Source organism: Guillardia theta (assembly GCF_000315625.1).
Source record: "Guillardia theta CCMP2712 unplaced genomic scaffold GUITHscaffold_6, whole genome shotgun sequence".
In the NCBI taxonomy this organism is placed as follows: domain Eukaryota; class Cryptophyceae; order Pyrenomonadales; family Geminigeraceae; genus Guillardia; species Guillardia theta.
In genome coordinates this window covers 249,358-268,852 of record NW_005434668.1, presented here as the reverse complement: position 1 = coordinate 268,852, position 19,495 = coordinate 249,358, and the positions used below count along the sequence as shown (strand labels likewise).

Genomic DNA, 19,495 nt, shown 5'->3' with positions numbered 1-19,495 from the left:
GGAGCTCTGCCAGCCCACGGGAATTGCTGACATTGACAGTACAAACTTAGTACGGAGGGGAAAAGGGGATCCTGATACAAAAATCCTTGAACCCGGTAAAACTCAATTATACCTCGGTACAAACAGGCTAGCCTGGTACAAACAAATCCAGTCGAGAACCCAATGGAATGGTTATTGCCCACTCAGCATGACTGTGAACTTGACGTTGTATCGTCGTATCTTGACTTGGATCTGCTGACATTCTTGTTTGCGTGACTTTCTGACGTCCGATGTAACGTACTATTTCAGAAACTCGGGGGGAGGATGGAACGTATGCCAGCCGTGCCAGTCAGATAGCGCCGAGTTAACAAAAACTCTCCTGTAAACCAAGACGACTTACGTGGCAGGGCGGCGGCATGTAGTACAGGATGAAGAGGGGACTTTCCTAGCCGTCTTGCTAAGGTCCTCTCATGTCTGGATGCTTGGGTTTCACATCCTAGCATACAGTCTATCTCTCATGTGCTCCTCAATTCTGGTTTTGTGTGCATTAAACTCGGTCTTGAGCAAAAACTGTCTTGTCACAACTAAGGTCGATGTGATATCTGCGTGACTTTGGACTAGTACAAGTCTAACAAACTTGTATTCCGTCAATCACTCTGTATTCATTCAAGTTTACTCTGGCAGGCCGGCGGCCGCCCCCGCCCGGCCGCCCGGGCCCCGCCGGGCCCCGGGCCGGGCTCGCTGGGGCAGGCTGGTACGCAGATAAATTTTTTGAGATGGCGGGATATCGGGAGGGGGGAGCTAGAGTAGGAGATGAGGGAGGAGGAGAGCCGATGTAAGAGGTGCTCTTGATAGTTGATTCGATAGATCTCGCAATGTCATCAGGCTCCAAGAGACCAAGAGATAAGCAAGGCAAGTCACCTCATCCTATATTCGCCTGCCATCACCTGACGAGTGGTAAGGTGGGAATGCACGAAGGCAAAAACCAAAGTCATCTGCAGAATCTATTTCTTCTAAGAGCGATGGTGCTCTTTGTCTTTACTTTGGTGATATATGTAATGGGTGAAATGTAGATACGGACAGAGTTGCTGCGTTGAACCGAAGAGGTTCCTAACTTGTTTCCTGACGTCTTCGCTCACGCCAACCAGGAAACATCCGTCTGGTGAAAGTTGGGTCAAGGATATGTTTCCAGTGGGCAAGGAAAGAATGGTATAGAATCTACTGCATGCCCGGTCTTAGCTGATTCGGTACTGTTTGGATTTGTAAGGTACTTTGGGACATTGATCTCATCAACAAATACACGGAAGTCAGCATCGTTTCTCTGCGATTTCGTAATACTTACTCGAGACACTATTCATTATTAGTTGGTGGAATGTCGAATGGGATGATGATACAAAGAATCAAATTCTACTGGCAGAAAATAACAATTTGTCAGTTGGAACATGTTTTGAAATGCTCAAAATGATGTTGCTTGCAGAAAATGGTTCACTTTGGAAGACGAAAGAGACGAACGGAGGTGTGTGATCTCTTCTGGTTTCCAAGTAGCAAATCAATTATTTTTTGCTAGAATCCAGAATTTGCAGGAATTACAGGATGAGGAACTGGATGACATTGAAATCGTTAGAAAAGACTCGTTGAAGCTGTTTAATCACTGATTTTTTCTGTCAAAATACAGCATTCTGAAGACATGGAGGAATCTGCTGAAGGTTTCTACGATGTACACTTCTTTATTTCAGCCTCACGAGGTGCATTTAGGAAGCACTGATTCCAAAATTGAAGAAGTCAGTAAGCCAGAGAGGTCTCAACGTGCTCTTCTACATACTGTCTCATATCTCACAATCTGGTTTAGAAATGTTACAAATATTGAAAATCAGCTGAAGAGCTCTGGTGACCTTCCGAGGTTGCGATACCCATTATTGATCGTTGTGAACTGCAAAGAGATCTCCAATCGTAATGCAAAGAGTTCACTCTCCCACCATGAGTCGGCTAACTCCAATCCGCAATCGACAGGTGAGATCATGATTTGATAGCAAGAGCAATTCACCGAAGTGATAGGGACTCAAGATGTTAAATCAGAAAAATTGGACGATCAAGTGCCTGAATTTATACACTCTATCATCTAAATCCATTTCCATAGGTGCAAGAAATTCGACAGGAAATCAGCGTTCTACGAGATCAGGTACAGATTGCGGTATCGCATTTCAAATATTGATGCTTGAGAATATGAAGATTTTAGAAATCCATCGTGCACTCAAGGAAATGGAGAGATCACTAACTTCTCAGCTCAAGGAGTGCAAGGTATTGTTTTGATCCGACAGCTCGACTCGCTTACGAAGAACACAGGATATTGTCATTCGAAAGTCGAAGGGTGACTAGCTCCCCACGAAATGATTTGTAGGTGCACTCATTTTGGGTACAAATCAGTGGTTGGATTTGATAAACTATTTATTTCAAGGATAACGCCTTCACCCTCTTGGTTGTCGAATGGATTGGTATCTGCAAAAGCAGTCACTTTCAACAAGAAAGTAAACGGTCTGTCACCTCCTTTCATACTCAGCTTGGAGCTGCATTGCGTTGTTTTCTTCATCGATCATCCTTTCTGTTTCTGCTGCGGAATCTGCTTTTGTCTCAGAAAGAATAATATGACCACGATTCTCGAATCTTGGAACCTCGATTCACGTTCGATTCTGAACCTACTATATCACGCATTTCCTCTTCTTCCTCCTTCATGTCGATTTCGGCTTTGATTTTCTCTGTGTTGTGGATCACATGAAACAGCGTTAGGAAACCCATCTGTACCGAGATCGACTGGAGCTCCAGCAAGGAAACTTTCAGAGGGAATTCCCATCCATTCGCAGAGGACTTCGATAGTATCGACATGATGCAAATAGACAGCCTTTTGAAGAGCGGTCTACAAACAGCAGTGCGTCGATTCTCTTAATCGATATCAAGGATGATTACCTTGTTGTAATGATTTTGAGCCCAGGGATTGGCGCCGCATTCAAGAAGTGCTAGACATGTATCGGCATGCCCCTTAAATGCCGCCTGTGATGAAAGTGAGAGAGTCACATTTATGAATCAAATCTGTCGCCACAAGTAAAGAATCCCTGCTCACATAGTGTAGAGGCGTCCACCCAATCTCATCGCTCTGACTAGGATTTGCACCAAAGTCCGTCAACCTCTCTACGACTTCAGAATTTCCATCTGTTCGAATTGTCAGCATTGGATCCACCATTTCCTGACATACAAAAGCTTGCATAATGCATTGCAGTCCAATCATAGTGGTTTGGATCTGTGGAATTAACCTGCAAATTCATGAGCATCTGGAAGATAGGAAGGTATTTCTCTTGAAGTGACCATTGTCAAAATACTACAAACTCACCTGTGCCCCTTTATTCACTGCAGTTTCAACTCCTTCAAAGTCACCGAACTTGGAAACCTCCTGCCATAGTATCAGAACAAGCAAGAAAATCCAATAGAAAACCCAAAGCTTTGCATTCGCTTGAAAGTTTTTGTTACACCATTGACAGAAGTCTTCAAAGTTGACATCTTGTATTTTCTGCAGGTGAAGAAGGTAAAACGAATTGACATCTAGCTTGCTCAAGAGAAGGCTTACGTTCTTCGGTTTCCGAGGCAAATCAGATTCAGATATACCATTTGCAAGGTCATATTTTGCGGATTGGACTGGATCCTCAGAATCATACCAGAGTGAATGGTTTTGGACACTCTGGTTAAACCTTGGCTCGGCAGCAAGAGATTTCAATGCACTAATTTCATATGGAGAAAACGCGTCTTCGTGGACAAGCTTTTTCCCGTGTGAGATCTGTCCATCTGCTCCGCCCCCTCGCAATCTATATAGCATTATGGTAGATCGTGTGATATCTCTACCACTATTAGAGTACGCCTTACCATTCCGTGAGGAAAAGGAAATCGCTACATGCAAAATGAGGAGATTGAACTTGCAAGCTACCATGCCCTCTCCCTTTTCTGATACTCATCTCATCTTTTGCTTGGTTTCCTTTCTTCCAAAACGAGACGAAGATTGTACTGACGTTTCACTTTGTCTTCATAATCTCAACCCGCCCTGCCCTGACACCCACGGACCACATTGCGTCCGTCGGGCACCCAAGCATATTCCACAAGCTGAAATCAGAACTGAAAATTTGAAAGTTGACATTCCATTTTGCAGCATTTTGAATCATTTAATAAGCACGTGATACTCACGTGATCAGTCATGGATTTGTCAAGTTGTGTCATGTGACACCACGTGACACCTGAACCTTCTAGATGCGACGGGCTACAGACATAAGGGGTTGGGGGGGTACTCATTATTCCATTCTATAGGTGGGGTGATAATCATCATAGGGTAGAGGTCACATTAGGGACCCTCGCTCCAAATACTTTTTCAGGTCCAGTACCGGGTCCTAATTTTCATGTGAGGGGTAGTAGCGACGTGTTGTGTAAAGGGTAGGGGTGGGTGAATATGCTGCTGAGGGTATTTTCTTAGACGTAGACGGGTTGTGGGGGGTAGTCAATGTAGTAGAAGGGTGGTCTCTGAAGGAGGGGGTGAAAGTATGATAGAGAGAGGGTGGGGGTATTCAGGATTCAGAATGGTTGTTGTGAACGCGATGAGGAATGCAATGTCTTGGGGAAAGGAAGAAAATAGCAAGATACCTTGCGCTTGTGTGGGGAGAGAGGAGGGAGTAAAGGAGAAGAGAAGATTGTAGACAAATGCTGAGTGAACAATGGACCAAACTTGCTTGAACCATGAATGGCCTGAGTGCATTTGTTGTAATGCTGTTGAGCTCTGTATTTCTTATTTGGAATTTCCCAGGTGAAAGTGCATGTGAATTCCTCTGACAAAGACATCGAACCGTTTCCATAACATGCGTCAACCGAGCTTGAAAGCTTTTTCGTCAGCCCTCGTCGTCCTGATCATAGCTGAATGTGTGCTCGGGCTGCCCTCCACTTCGGCTGCTCCTGCAAAGTCTGAAAGTCTCCGGGACAAAACATGTCTAGCTACTCCCAAGCAGTCACCGATTCGAAATCTTAGGTTGTATATCCCTTTGGGAGTAGGTGCAGTTGCTTCTATGGCCGTAGGGATTATTTCGACCACAACTCCCTTTATTCCATGTTTGCTGTTGGCCGAATTTCTTGTAGCTGCAGCGCTCTTCGACTGGAAAGCCTCGCAGTATCAGTCTTTAATTGCTGATAATACCATCGACATTGACCAGTATACATGCTCGCGGCCATCGATGTATGATAGGGCTAAGGTCATTCGCTTGCTTTTCATCAAAAGACGGTAACAGAACTCTGACAGGTGGTGACGCTCCATGGCTTCTCAGTCGGCAATCACAAGAGATCACTAGAACCTATCAAGCTTGGATATCAATCATCGCCATTCGTGAAAGGTCTTGTTGCAACAAAGAGATTGCAAGAAGGGCTTTCACCAATGTCATTGGATCTCTCGAAGAAAGTAATTAGGTATAATGCTAAAGTACTGCATTGACATGGTTTGTAGCCACTGGTGGTTGGTACAATAAGGATGGGATTTGGCCATCATCGTATTGCTTATTCTGCAGCTTCGTAAGCTCTGTCCTGAAGGAATTTCGTCCCTTGACCTTTCCCCTCTCTTCATTCTAGATGGGGCCTTGCGTCTGGATCGTTCACATTTTTCCACGACCTCCTTGGTGATCGAGAGGCACCATATCTCAATGAATTTTGAGTTTTGATTTAAAGCGGTCGAATCCAAGGAGGCTACTTTAATCAAAGAAGCAGATAAGGTATTCGAAAGTATCATTCTCCCTCTGGAGCTGTGAATTCAGTGGGTTTCAGGTCTACTCGAAGGGGTCACGACTTGCTTCAGAGCTAGGTTGCCATCTCGGCATTGTATGTGACATGATAACAATGGATGCAGGAGGTGTTATCGAAGCACTGTGGGGATCTATTACCAAAAGTGGAGATGCGTCATCATTGCGTTGTACATACCAGGTACGGATTTCTTTATTATTCTCTCTTTGACCATATTCAACAGCTAGCTGAGAATTTGAGGCCTCTTCTGCTCGATATTCCAAAGGTGCCATGAGTTTTCTGGTATTTGTGATCATTCATTCATCATTTAGGATATTCCAATCATAGCAACGCACTCCCTTGTTGGATTAGTTGCGGTGGCTTGTGGTTTTAAGAACGTGATCAATCTCGTGATCGATAATTACGCGCAGTGGTTCGTGATTGTGCCTGGTATCTCATCATTGAATTCCTTTATTGTTTAATTGTCTGATCTATGCCTCATCAGGTGCTATCAATTTGGTGCAAGGTCCGACGAATTACGCCATGTTCCATAAGATGGGTGTTCCAACTTCTGAATTGAGATTGGCCGGGCACTGGGTGCCGTATGACATCGTTACAAATGTCTCACTCCCCGTTTTGCCTTGGCATTGTGGCTGAATCAGCTTTCCTTACAGATCGATTCTGATTGCGAAAGGCGTCGGCAGAGGCTGAAGGATGTAATGGTTTACTGATACCTGAAGCACCGCTTGACTTTTTTCCAGGAAAAGCCACTGCGTATCCTTTTGCCCGTTGGTGGTGCAGGAGCCCAAAGAAAGGTGTCTTAATTCTCCTTTATCGGAATTCTCCATCCTTATTTTGAATTAGTTCGTCACCTCGTTACTAGAGGCCTTGGCCGATGAAATCAAAGCTGGAAGTGTTCAAGTATGTCGAATCAGTAATTCATAGAAATTTGATGAGTTTTGTAGGTGGTGTTGAACGCTGGAGATCATGCTCACATGAGAGATGCGTTTGAAACGTCTTTCAAGAAGATGGGATTAAGTTCTGGTACAGTCTTTTGCGGTGAATCAAACGCTCAATTATTGCTTTGCAGAAGATGTCACCGTCTTTGGAGATATTGATGGAGTACATAATTTCTGCGATGAGTAATGAGCATTTGAGATCCGCACAATACGTTGAGCAAGGTGTAGGATGAGAGCGGGCAAGGAACCAAGGACGGGTGTCACGATGTTCAGCTTTAAAGACTACTTCCCGGCAGTTGCTGCCACTGATCTCCTTTCGAGGGTGCTGTATTGAAGACATATATCAAGTGCTTACAGTCTTCTAGGTTGTGGATGTTTTAGCATGCAAACCATCAGAGCTTGCATTCTATCCTGTATCCAACCTGATCTGCTCGCCCTTTGAACTTACGTGTGTGCTTAGGTCCCAAAACTCATGATTCGCCGGGTTGGTGACCATGAAGCGTGAGTCATCATGATACGCTCAATTTTGTTGTGTGGGTTATTTTGTTCCTTTTTTTTATAGGTACTCCGCTCTTCGTGCCTCGGAGCTTGGCGATGGAACTCTTGAAGTCAGAGAAGTGAAGGATGCTGTGGAGTGGATTCAGTTGATGAAAGACAACGCTGGTAATACCATGAGTTCCACTTGTTTTCTCCTTTCTCAAGTTCTGCAGGAATACTTGACATGATGAACGACAAGATCATTGCAAATGGAAAGCAGGGGGTGATGCGTACCTCCATCCAAGGGTTTAAGGTTGACCTTTGTCACCAGGTTTATGACGGGTGCAAGGAAGCCGTAAGACTTGCTCACGAACTTGCTGGCTACAAGGGATCGAGCGAGTAATTGTCGAGAGTCAGTTCTTTGTCAGATAGAGGACACAATTTTATTCTGCATGAAACAAGTTTTTCTGACAATCCGGGCCTGTTGATTTGCTTCATTGGCGGGCAACAAGCCGCCGCGCCGAGCCGGGTCACCGTTCACCATCACTCCTAGTGGTGATACACTGTGATGCAGTGGCTCTCCTCCTGGCGCTCGGGCCGCCGTCGGATCAGTCCGGCCCCGGCGGGCCGCTGAGACCTGGCAGGCTGCTGACCTGGCTGAGCCTGGTGGCATTCCGTATGGATCGGACAGCACAGCAGCACCAGCAGCAGCACAGTCTGCAGCACCGTGGCACCACAGTCAGGAGCCTCGGGTTCACCCAACATCCGCGGCCTCGTAATGCGTCCGTTTGTGGCAATGTGGCTAGTACTGTTGGCCATGTCTTTGCCCCTGGCGCAAGCGTTCAGTTGCTGTCGCATGCCGAGGGGTCATGGAGACATGAGCTACCTGTCTAGCCTAAATGCAGAAAACCACATTGATAAGCTGATCAGTCGACGGTTTGACCCTATGCTGCTCCGACCGAGCGGTTTTTGCAAGACCTGGTTGAAATCCACAACGCAAAGAAGAATCTTGTGCAGTTTAGAGACTGGTAGAGAAGTCACAATCTTGAATTATAAGCTCACCATGACATGAATCTGTATAGAAGGCAATTCTCAAGCACAAGAACTCTGGGGAAATCAATGGTATCCCCTTGGATTTGAAAAATTTGTCAACAAGGAGAAGCCTTGTCAAGTATCGGTGAGAGAACAAGAGTTAAGGTTTTGACTTATGGAACAAGAATAGATTCTAGGTACTTCAGTCGTCCTCTGGTACGAGAACACTTCCTCGTCCTGGCGTGCAGCTCTGGATCGCTGCCCTCATCGACTGGTCAGACTGAGTGAAGGACGAATCGATCCTGTTTCAGGTAACATCAAGAGTACGTGGGATAGCTCACACATAACAGGAAACATTGAGTGTCCCTACCATGGATGGAAATTTCGCGGTGTTGACGGTATGAGAAGTCGAATTTGTGATTTGAGGTTGAGCGCATGACGCGGTCAAAGGGTCCTGTACTTGCATTCCGCAATCCAAAGATGAAGCGAAACTAGAGCGAGCGCCCTCAAGGCTTATCACTCTTCCTGTTCAGTGCAGAGATGGGATGATATGGTGTTGGACGGCAAGACTGATGGGTAGCGAGGCCGAACCGGACCCTTCCAAACTGAGCGCCATGCTGCTCGATCGCATAGGAGCCCCTGGAGTGAGAACTCGTTTCCTGTGTCTGCATGGCTATCAAGATCATCTGATGATGACCTCATAGATCATGCATGTCGATTACTTCCGAGATCTTCCCATGGATGCAACCATTCTCATGGAAAACGTGCTGGATCCGTCTCATCTCCCCTTCACCCATCACAGGACGATCTCGCGAAGGGAAAGAGCATCTCCACTGACTCTGGCCATGAAGCAAACTGTGAGCCCTTCTGGTTTCTCGGCGACAAAGACGGCAGGGGATACACTCAATACGTCGAAGACCGGAGGGAGCGTGGAATTCATTGCTCCCAACACAGTGATATCTGCCACCAACCGAAAGCAGTCGTTCTCAGACTGGAACGTGGTTTATGCTGTTCCCCAATCTCCTGGATTGTCGAGAATCTATGTCAGAATCGTTTTTGAAACTGCAAAGATGCCTTTGCCCCTCAGCCTTATATTCAAGTTTGCCTTTTCTCTCCCGTCCTTCCTTCTCCACTTGAACAACCACAAGATCCTTGAAGATGATAACGTGTTCCTGCACTTTCAAGGGAAGTTGTTGCAAGGAGAGGCCCGCTTTCGGAGGGGAAATCTTCTTTCTCCAGACTGGAAGACAAGATTCTTCCTTCCGACGAAGAGTGACACTTTAGTCAGTATGAAGCAATCACGTGTGATGCCTTAAATGATGTTCCATTAAGGTGCCTTTCGTCAATGGCTCGACAAGTACACAGGGGGGGAAGGAGCCAGTTGGTCACCGTATGCGACGGAGTCGAATTCCAATCAGTTGGCTTGGAGGCATGAGGAGCTCGTAGAGGTGAAATATGTTGTGCTGCCACGTTGAGTTGCTCTGACAGAGTCACAGAGGTTTCAGCGACACACGAAGAAATGTCAAAAGTGCTTACAAGCATTCAAACTATTCTGTAAGATATTCGGTTTATGTGCTGAAGCATCAAATTTGATTTTTCTCATCCCAGCCTCCCTCAAAACGATATGCAAATGGACTACAATGATATGTCTGGCCTCTGCAATTGTCTTAGGTCCTATCATCGCATCGCTTAATGTATATGTGTGCTCACTCGTTGAGCAGAGAAATTTGCGCTCAAGGCTGCTCTTTGCACACTAGCGATGGTGGCTTTTATGATGAACTCCTTGTTTATGAAACTCACCAGGGTAAGGATTCTTCGCTGCAGATCGGAATGACTGTAACTCACTCGTGATGTTCCTGGTCAGTCCATGGAAGTCGGAGCTTATCCACCACCGAGAAATGCTTTCTTAGATTGATTGAAACCCTTTACACTGATGAAGTTGACTCTCAACTCACACTGCTACGTGACTGTATGCTGTTTGTATGATTTTCATTCCGAGTCGATGACCAACAATGATCCTGAACTCTCGACCGTACCTCTATCGCCGCGGCCAAGAGCCTTTTTAGAGTCACGGTGCACGCAGTGCCAGTGCACTGAGCCTAGTACTACTTGAAAAGCCCGGGCCCGGGGTGCGGCCCGGGATTCCAGGCCGGGCTCGGCCTTCTGTCCCATGTTGCGCCTTCAGAAATGATAGCAGCCATAGCTACAGCGCAGACATGCTGGGCGACGATACCGCGCGTGACGAGACAAGTGGGTCCAGCATGGCTGATCAGTTCCCCGCCTCCTTGCCCATCACAAAAGAGATCTCTGCCTCCATGCTCCAGGTGGAAAGCTATCCACCCATCCCTTCCAACTTTGAATCTTGCCGAATTCAAGGAAGGGAGTCGAGAAGACAAGACGTCGTTTGCTCTTAAGCTGAGAGATGCATGCGAGTCTACTGGAATGTTTTACCTGACTGGTCATGGGATCTCTCCAGAGGAAATGCAAAAAGCCTTCGAATCTTCGAGGCATTTCTTTGAATTACCCGCAGAAACGAAGAATGCTCTGCCCTGTAAGAAGGCAGGTGGATTCACACGGGGGTACTTCTCAGTGGGTGAAGAGAGTGGATCTCCTACCCTCTTTGAAGCAAAAGAAGCATTTTCTTATGGGTATGAGTGGGATCCTGATCTTAAACCGGAAAACCCCTTGCAAGGACCCAACATTTGGCCGGATCTTCCTGGTTTTGGCTATGATTGGAGGCAGCCGTTGCAAAACATATTTACCAAGAAGGTCCAGATATCTGAACAACTCACAGATGCGATGGCTATAGCTCTGGGCCTCGAGGCGGATTCGTTTTCAGATCTCTGTAAGGGCGGAGACACGATCTCCCTCATGCGGATGTTCCATTACCTTCCTTTGTTGTCGGCTTCTGCGAGCGTAAAGGATAGCCGATTGCCTCAGGAACTGATTGGCAGCAGTCCACATACTGACTGGGGCTGGTTGACAATCATTTTACAGGTCCGTACATGAAACTGTTCATGAAACAAAAGTTTTTATCTGTCCTACAGGATCCAACAGTAACTTCACTCCAACTGTTCGATAGCAAGACGAAGAAGTGGTCTGATGTTCCGCCGATTCCTGGTCATCTCCTTGTGAATATCGGAGATTATGTTTCCTTGATGACAAAGTCGCGGTATGAACGACTTAAGCGACCCTAGTTCAGTTTGTTCAGACTGAGATTTCCCAGGTTCAAATCTCCACTTCATCGCGTGAAAATCAATGACCGCGAGAGATATTCCTTTGTATTCTTTTACTACACTGGTATGATTTGATGTGTCATTTGTCAAATTTGATATTCTTGCTTTCGACTAGCATTCAATGCCACTGTTCCATCGTTAGATGAGAAGGACGTCGAGAAGTATTCTTTGCTGAAAAATCAGAACGTTGAAGAACGTGCAACAGGCGATGATGAATCAGGTATCGATCGATTACAGTTCGTCAGTCGTTTGTGACCATGTGATTTACAGCCAATACCAAATCGTTTGGTGAATTTATTCTTAAGAAATGGATGCAGGTTCAAAGGTAGGACAATTCTTTTCAAACATTCAGTCCATACACTCCTATTCATCTCTATCATATTGATACACGTTCTATCAAAATCTTATCTGTTGATTTACAACAAAAGCACACCTTAACCCTAAACAAAGCTGTATGCTCACACACATACTCCCATCATCATCATGATGATGCACAGAAAGAAAGGAATAGACAATCTCTGTTCAGACAAGGAAAACACCCATACACGTCCCTCAAGGATATTGCATACTACTTTCTAAAAACATTCGGAAATTTCTTCCTCATAAAGTTCTCGAAATCGTCTGCATGCTTGCAAGCAAACCTATACCTCCTCCCAGTATCGGCCTCCTCAAATTCGAACCAGTCTCCATTTTTCGCATTATAGTTCCATATCCCATGACCATATCTGACACCCCATCCTCCAAACTGCATGAGATTTTCTTTCCAATTCGAGAACCCCCTTTCCATCGAACCCTCCTTGATGTTTGCGATTAGGAGTGACTTGCGCATCATACCCATTGACAGGCAGTAGCCGAACGACAGAGAATATCTCATGGCATCATTTTTGTTTTCTTCTCCTCCCTTTGGTGCAACAGTGATCTCGAACCTCCAAGTAGGCGGCAGCCACCATGTGAGCGGCAAGAACATGGGCCGCCAACCCTCTTCGTAACTTTCAGCCATGTTTGCCCTGAAAAATTCCCCCACTTGCGCCCCCACGTCTGGAAGACAGCACCTCTTCTGCTATCACACTATTTCCTGCCCAAATCTATTATGACCGCGGCCCGGCAGGCTCGGACTCCGGGCCCCCCAGGCCCAGTGCACCGCCGCCCGGCCCTCAGGCCTCCCGGCGGCCTCCGAGCCTGTCCGGCGGCCCGGTCCGCTGATCATCATGGCACACTGCCGCATCGAGTCCCGGATCACTGAGCGGCTTTGAAACTTTCTAATGAACAGTTGTCCAACCCACCGTGACGGTGCCACGGTGACTCCGAGGCTCTCCGAGTCCGGCAGGCCCGGCCACACGGCCCAGGCTCCCGAGTCCCCAGCCCGGACCCGGTACGGTACTCTGGCGCGGCTAGCTCAGCTCGTGACCGTACTCGGGAGCTGCGTGGTGCGGCCGCTGAAGGCACTGGCACAGGTCGCTACCGCCAGTATGGCCGCTGATCAGCGTCCCGGACTGCCCGGCTACGGTAGTAGGCGCGCGGCTAGTCAAGACGCCGTTTGGCCACTGTTGCCAGTGCCACACGCCGGGTGTGCATGACTCACACACTACGCCGGTGGCAGCCGCGGACCCGAGTCCGTTTACTCAAAGTTAAGTTAAAAATCAGTACGAGAGTACGGTCAGTCACGGTGTCTCTCGCGGTTCAGGGGGTCACTGAAATTGTCACCTAGCATATTATTTTTCTTTGAAATACTGATGGAAGTTTTCAAAACTACAGAACATGGAATTCAGACTCGAAATATTATTTCATGTTCTCAAGTGTTATTACAAAATTTGAAACAACAAGATTGCGTTTGGTCCATCTAGTAGGATAGATTTTGAAGGCTCGGTTTGTCGGGTCGACTGATAACAAGAAAAATGTTTTGGTATCCGATCGCTGCCGCAACTTGAAACATTGAGATTGTTGAGAACAGATAGAAAAGATCATGTGCTACTTCTTTTCATCATCCGTTGCATTGTTGGTGTGAAATTACAAGGGCAAACGGTCAGTAAGAACACCAGTAAAGTGTTTGAGAAAATTTTGAGTAATACGTTTTACGTAGGTTTCATGGTGGATTACGGTGGTGAAGCCATGGAAGCCGCTTTCCTCAAGGTCATCTATCTCATGATATTGAACACGTATGCACTATACCATACCCATGATATCATGGTCCAGGTCGCGCAGGCCGGCCAGATCGTGAACTTTTCCGATTATGCAATCGCCTTCGAGGCTGCAGTGAACAACATACAGTCCAAGAAATCCAGGTTTTCGAAGAATCGAAGCCTCTTATTATTTATTATTCCAAAATGATTTGATTTACGTCTTAGGGATTTTGCCCTGCGGCATGTTCAGATGGCCTTGCTTGTCTTTTGCGGCAAAGGCTCAACAGCCATTTTGGGAGCTTCGTCTGCATGGGATGGTCTGCAAAAGATTTTCTCTGCCAGCACAACTAAGCTCATACTATAGACTGGTGTGGCGAAAACAGAAGGCAACAAAATGCAGGTATTCTCGATGCACCTGAAACTACAAAGCCGACTAAGCATTGAAAAGCCGATCAAACTCCTTTCTTTCGAACAGTGCTTCTTAGCGCAGTCAAATTGGTGCTTGCCTCGATGCAGCACGGCTCACTTCAATTACTTGACTCATTGGATATTGCCTTTGACCTCGAGTCACCAATGTACTCCTTTCTTCGACCTTCGAACGTGGATGGACACGAACGTGCTCTTGCTTTGCGAGAGGTGCCTTTTGCTTGCTACTCGTATGAATCCTCATACAAAAATGCTTAGGAGCTGCTGCAAGTATGGTATGCTGGGAATGGCCCGTTGAAAAGGCTCTCTCTCGCGGATGGATGGGATATCAAGCCTTGGAGATCTGTCCGCTCGTGTTTGCAGGTAACGATACTCAGATATGCGAAAAAGGAATGAAGTTTCTTGCAGTCTTCGGACAAATCTATTCAAGTTGAAGGTACAGCAAGTGCACAAGCTAGTAATCTTGTTGCCGCTATACAGCAGTTCCGGGCATCATATCACTCAGTCAGGAATGAGCGCTCGAGCAATCTCCAACGAAGACAGCTATGTTACACATCTGGGTTTCTTGATCTGGTTGAATGCTTGAGGGGCGAGAGCATTTTGTTGGATAGATCAGATTTTCAGCATAGTTTCCTCGATGATCACATGTCAACTTCTATAGACGAGATCAAGCAATTTGTTACCCAAGAAAGACATCGTTTCAACGAGCTTCAGAAGAGGACAAGATCAATTGCAAGTTTGACCGAGAGCAAAGCAGCTCACCTGGAGTTGGAGTCTGTTGTGAACGAGAGAGACAATGGTCGCATTCGTCTTTGCGAGGTGATGCATATTCTAAGTTGAAGGGAGATGAGTTTGGTGATTCTTGTGCTGAAAGGTTTTGAATGAGGCCATTCAAAAGCTTCTGAGACTGATTGAGAATGAAGAAGATGAACCTGATCAAGTGGAGGCACAAACCGATGTTAGTATAGTAGCTGATGTCATCAGGCGCCGTATAGTTCGGGCAGATACACGAAGATTTCACCTTGTCAAAGTACACTCGTACACTGAAATCTGTTGAAGCTTAATTGAAATTGGAAAACAGGCAATGATGCAGGCCCGAGATGGAATGGACCATTATTCTGCGGTGCGAGCTGCCTGGATGGAAGCAGGTGATTGGAAGAAAGTTGTACAGATTTGATGACATGATAAAACCCTAGGGGTGATGTTGAGTGGTATGGGAGAGAAATCCAATCATGAGATTAGTTTTTCGAATCGCATAGCGATTGAGGCAATTGAAGCTTACGAGGAATGGTGCAAGGTATACAGGAAATCTCATTCAAGTTGAGTATGTGACATTCTTTGAATCAGGTGTGTGCGTTGGACCAAATTGCAGGAAATACGGATGAAGCAATTCAGATGCTGGAAACTACAATAGCGCAGAATGCTATTGCTTTGATGAGCCTGAATGAGGAATCTCAAAGTACCCAAGCATTATCCACGTTGCTCCCTTATGAGCCCAGCAACAATTTGCTTTTTCCCAAGGCTACAAACTGTGACTGCAATGGAAAACCTGGATCAAATGAAGACGACAAGTCTGAAAATATGAAGAGCGGAGATTGTGACAATGACTTGACGAGTTGCAGTGAACCTTGTATCGTGACGAACTGCAGTCAAAGCGACAATGACTCAACAAATGAACTGACAGATGAAGCAACGTCTGAACTAAACAATGTGAGCACTAGGCTTTCAAACAAGGAACACACATCGTCCTCTTCGCAATGCAGTGCCACTTCTTTTATGGAGAATCTCGAATTGAATTCAAGCTTGCCCGGGCATGAGTCCTCAAGGAGTGCAGATGGAGCAATACAAATGGCGTTGGAGAGAGCAGGAACCTTGATTGATGACGAACGTAGTGTGTTGCGAAAAGACCTTATATCCATATTTCCTTCTACTATTTTGTTTTCAGCTGGAGATTTTCTTCATGGGATTTTAAACGCCAAGCTGGTAATGGTCCTCGTCCTCTTTGATCTGTCATTGATATCATATCACAGGAAATTCTGAATCTGATATATTCAGCATGCTCTTCATTTATGCAGGAGCTGAAACTGCATCAATCAGTGGCAGATCCAGACGGATCTGTTGTCAAAAGGAAGCAAGACGCGATCGTCAAGATCAGAGACGTGCAGGAGCAATACGAAGTATGTATCATGCGATTGAAACAGCTCCATGACGTACATTTAAAGATTGCAAACGAAGAGTTGGAGGAAGCGATTCTCAAAACTAAAGGAAAACGAGCGATGAGACGAGGTCTGGACCTAGATGAGCTCCGAGCCGATGTCGCTTCAAAGAGACGTTTAGCACATGATGCCGCAAGAGCCGTCGAAAATGCCATTGAAGAATTGACGAAATCTTCCTGTAATCGTGATTGCTCATCGACGGGGTTTTGAAAGTTGTTTTCAGATGACTTTCCAGAGGTTGTTCGTCATCTCAGAGCCGGCCTACCAAAGGAGCTGATGCCAGTGTGGCAACCATCAAAGTCTCTCTCGTACTTTGAGAGTTGCTCCATCATTGAGACGGAGTCAAGGCATCGCGTGTATCAGGTCCTTGAGGTGAGTAGAAGCTCTGCTGTTGCTTGAGGTTGAGTTCGAATTCCAGGATGGGAAGATGTACGCGATAAAGGAATTCATGCTTCATGATGAAGGGTCTCTGAGAACATGCATGCGTGAAGCGGCGCTCTTACGAAGACTGAGGTAAGTCTGTAGCAAGGGAACTGTTCCTGACGACGCGATGTCGTTGCAGACACCCAGCCATTGCTGAGATCATATCCGTCTTCGAAGAATCTGAACCCACTCGTCACTCGATCTTCATCCAGATGCCTTTCTATCACTTTGGCCCTCTGGATGCTTGGATTCGACATCATGACCCTAGGTGAGTATCCGATTTACATTGTACTTTGCTGTAGTTTACGTTGCTGTCCATCACAACGTAGATATTTGAGTGTTCGTCGTGCTTTGCTTGACGTGTTGATGGCGTTGGAGCACCTCCATGACAATAATGTGGTTCACTGCGACGTGAAACCCGCGAACATCTTGATCGGAGCAGAAGAAAGAGCAGTGAGTTTGTTCTCTCGGACCATTCTTATTGGGACAACTGAAATCTCTTCAGAGACTCGCAGACTTTGACATCTCTGTCGATTGTAACGCAAGAGTTTCGGTCCAATATGCCAAGAGGATTTCCACATATGTCGGATTCACTCAAGGCAGACTGATTGCCGAAGCAGTGACGCCCAAGTTGATTTCGCTTCAGGTTTTGAAGCACCGGAACTGTTTGAGACGGGCTCGTCCAAGGCAACCGACATGTACGCGTATGGACAAACGATAGCGCTTGAGGTCACGAACCCTTCAAATCGATCGCCTCCTGCTGATCGATTGCTGCCAGGTCGTTCTCAATGCTTGCCTTGAACAGCCGAGTGAGGTGGACGAGCACAAGGAAGAGCCGAGCGAGCTGAAGGCAGATGAAGTCATCTCCCATGAGGAGATGAACCAGTTCGATTGCGACAGTCACTCCGACCTTCAGTGTCTGCAAGATCTGATCAGCGGTCTGAGAACCGCGGTTGTGAGAGAGAGACTGTCAGCCAAGGACGCGCTCAAGCATCCCTTCTTTCTGTCCGTGACCTCAAAATGCCAGGAGAAGGTCTCCAGAACGAGCTTGACAATGAGCTGACCAACTGAGTGATGCTGTGCGTGCAGACCCACGCGTGTTGTATCGGAGCGAGCGATCAATGTGTAGATCGCAACCTCTCCTTAGAGGTCGGCATTGAATGTCAGGAAGGACACTTCACTTGCAGGTGAGCTGAGGGGCTTCGAGTCGACCGAGACGAAGTGAGGTCTTGCAGATGGTGTCTGGCATCGTATGTGCAGGAGATGGGTGCATCAGAGCTGCGCCAGCGGGAGGCGAGGGAGGGCAAGGTCGTTGTCTCTTCCAAGAACTCTCACATCCCCTGACGCTCGTTGAAGATATTCTGCCCCTGCTATCCGATGTCGTGTAAGAGTGCTGCTTTCACCGATGGGGCCCTTGCCGCCCGACTTTCGCACAAGACCTTCGAAAGGCACGCGCTGCATATCCTCCCGGAGGGATGGAGGAGGAGAGGGCCCAACTCTCACCCTCGTCCTCAGGTACCTCTCCGCTCGGCTGGATCTGCTGGAGTCGCAGAGGAGGTTGGAGATCGAAGAAGAGATGCAGAAGCAGATGGAGGCAGAGCTGAAGAGGCTGCTGCTGATGGAGGAGAAGCAGAGGCATGTCCTGGCTGCAAGGACTCACATCGAGGAGGACATCTTACAGACCAGGTGCCTGAGCTCGTCGGGGAGGAGCAGGAGAGGCTGACTGAGGCTACAGGTGCCCGAACCCCTCCTGCCGGCAAGTCTACTATGACTTCGAGGGATGCTTTGCTCTCCGGTGACCGTCCGGGTATCAGGTTACGGTTCTCATACCTCCTGCAGATGCCTCAGGTGTGGTGTTGCGATATGCGCGTGGTGCGGGTTGGACTGCGGAGCGGTGAGAGCCGCATGCGGTCTGTCTGGTCGTGATCCCTCGGGACCAGGACGCTCATCATCATGTTGCCAACTGCGTGGAGAAGCCAGCAGGAGCAGACGTGTTCTTCGGCACCTCCGAGGTGAAGCTCAGCTGGAGTTGCCAGTGTGACTGACGAGCATACAGCAATATCAGCGAGCTGTACATGATCGCTGTGTGCGCAAACTGCAGAACTTCATGCAAACACTGCAGCCGGCAGTAGCCGAGGGTGTGCTGGAAGTTCTTCGGCCTCTTCTCAAAGATCGTCTGCCGGGGTTTGCAAGGATCTACGGCCTCTGATGGGAGCAGGGGAAGGAGGAGAGTATCATCTTAGTGCATTGGCATGCGGCTTAAGTCATTATCACCTAGTTAGTATTTATGAGGAAGAGCTCTGCGGGCGGACGGGAGTCTCGAATCTTGGTTGTCTCGGAGTTTTCATCGCAGAGCTGAGCTTGGTGTCAGCTGGGGGCTTGTTGGTGGAGCTCCTGCGACTCGTCAGTCTCTCGACAGGGGCAGGACGTCCCAAGTCTCACAGCAGCGCGTTGACGTTGGTCCTCCGGCAGATCCCCGTGTAGGAGCGAGGATCCTGCAGACGGTCGAAGACGTCAACCCGGGGGGTCCCGAAGGCTTCCCTCCCGTGCTCGCCCTCCTCCCCTCCTTGGCCGTGCTTGTCGAGTTGACCCTGCCAGCCGTCAGCTGGGCAGCTCCCCCCACCTGCTCCTCACCATGATCCTGGCGCGCAGGAGGTTCTCCTTATCGGCCTCATCGTGGCTTCTCAACCGAAGGCTCTCGATCCTTTCCTTGCAGACATCGAGCCAGTCGAAGAAGGCCGGGGCCGTCCGCAGCTTCACTTTGATCCTCTCCAACCTCTTGTACTTGCTCTGCCCCACCTTGTTGCGCTGGGCTGTCAGCCTGTCAAACACGTTGA

The 19,495-nt window shown here is 47.5% G+C and overlaps 5 protein-coding genes across 5 annotated transcripts; 4 read left to right on the top strand and 1 right to left on the bottom strand.

Annotated features, from left to right (window-relative positions):
• Positions 1 to 2,444: 2,444 nt before the first annotated feature.
• GUITHDRAFT_100929 (hypothetical protein) lies at positions 2,445 to 3,570 on the bottom strand (the record flags this gene model as incomplete). The annotated part of the gene is made up of 9 exons (XM_005840142.1): positions 2,445 to 2,475; positions 2,521 to 2,596; positions 2,649 to 2,732; positions 2,779 to 2,890; positions 2,941 to 3,024; positions 3,095 to 3,183; positions 3,227 to 3,284; positions 3,362 to 3,421; positions 3,499 to 3,570. 9 exons carry the CDS (start codon positions 3,568 to 3,570, stop codon positions 2,445 to 2,447), a joined length of 666 nt encoding a protein of 221 aa, XP_005840199.1.
• Positions 3,571 to 5,431: 1,861 nt separating this feature from the next.
• GUITHDRAFT_100928 (hypothetical protein) lies at positions 5,432 to 7,608 on the top strand (the record flags this gene model as incomplete). The annotated part of the gene is made up of 20 exons (XM_005840141.1): positions 5,432 to 5,455; positions 5,501 to 5,565; positions 5,623 to 5,669; positions 5,719 to 5,762; positions 5,815 to 5,851; positions 5,897 to 5,970; positions 6,014 to 6,055; positions 6,102 to 6,219; positions 6,275 to 6,366; positions 6,444 to 6,485; positions 6,531 to 6,584; positions 6,634 to 6,690; positions 6,735 to 6,813; positions 6,860 to 6,911; positions 6,957 to 7,050; positions 7,094 to 7,141; positions 7,189 to 7,229; positions 7,291 to 7,391; positions 7,439 to 7,488; positions 7,537 to 7,608. The coding sequence occupies 20 exons, from the start codon at positions 5,432 to 5,434 to the stop codon at positions 7,606 to 7,608; spliced, it is 1,233 nt and encodes a 410-aa protein (XP_005840198.1).
• Positions 7,609 to 8,325: 717 nt separating this feature from the next.
• GUITHDRAFT_53010 (hypothetical protein) lies at positions 8,326 to 9,784 on the top strand (the record flags this gene model as incomplete). Its single annotated transcript, XM_005840140.1, has 6 exons — positions 8,326 to 8,382; positions 8,428 to 8,626; positions 8,670 to 8,881; positions 8,942 to 9,524; positions 9,570 to 9,685; positions 9,734 to 9,784. Coding segments are annotated over 6 exons (1,218 nt in total), but the record flags the coding sequence as incomplete, so codon positions are not given.
• An 865-nt stretch (positions 9,785 to 10,649) lies between these two features.
• On the top strand, positions 10,650 to 11,620 carry GUITHDRAFT_44302 (hypothetical protein; the record flags this gene model as incomplete). Its single annotated transcript, XM_005840139.1, has 4 exons — positions 10,650 to 11,234; positions 11,285 to 11,409; positions 11,464 to 11,537; positions 11,589 to 11,620. Coding segments are annotated over 4 exons (816 nt in total), but the record flags the coding sequence as incomplete, so codon positions are not given.
• A 1,938-nt stretch (positions 11,621 to 13,558) lies between these two features.
• On the top strand, positions 13,559 to 18,867 carry GUITHDRAFT_100925 (hypothetical protein; the record flags this gene model as incomplete). The annotated part of the gene is made up of 24 exons (XM_005840138.1): positions 13,559 to 13,755; positions 13,819 to 13,910; positions 13,958 to 13,993; positions 14,278 to 14,382; positions 14,681 to 14,838; positions 14,894 to 14,977; positions 15,101 to 15,167; positions 15,216 to 15,316; positions 15,367 to 15,616; positions 16,117 to 16,196; positions 16,242 to 16,413; positions 16,459 to 16,607; positions 16,654 to 16,748; positions 16,798 to 16,926; positions 16,988 to 17,111; positions 17,164 to 17,194; positions 17,305 to 17,387; positions 17,437 to 17,691; positions 17,748 to 17,845; positions 18,174 to 18,344; positions 18,394 to 18,453; positions 18,498 to 18,552; positions 18,599 to 18,670; positions 18,715 to 18,867. 24 exons carry the CDS (start codon positions 13,559 to 13,561, stop codon positions 18,865 to 18,867), a joined length of 2,817 nt encoding a protein of 938 aa, XP_005840195.1.
• Positions 18,868 to 19,495: the final 628 nt, after the last annotated feature.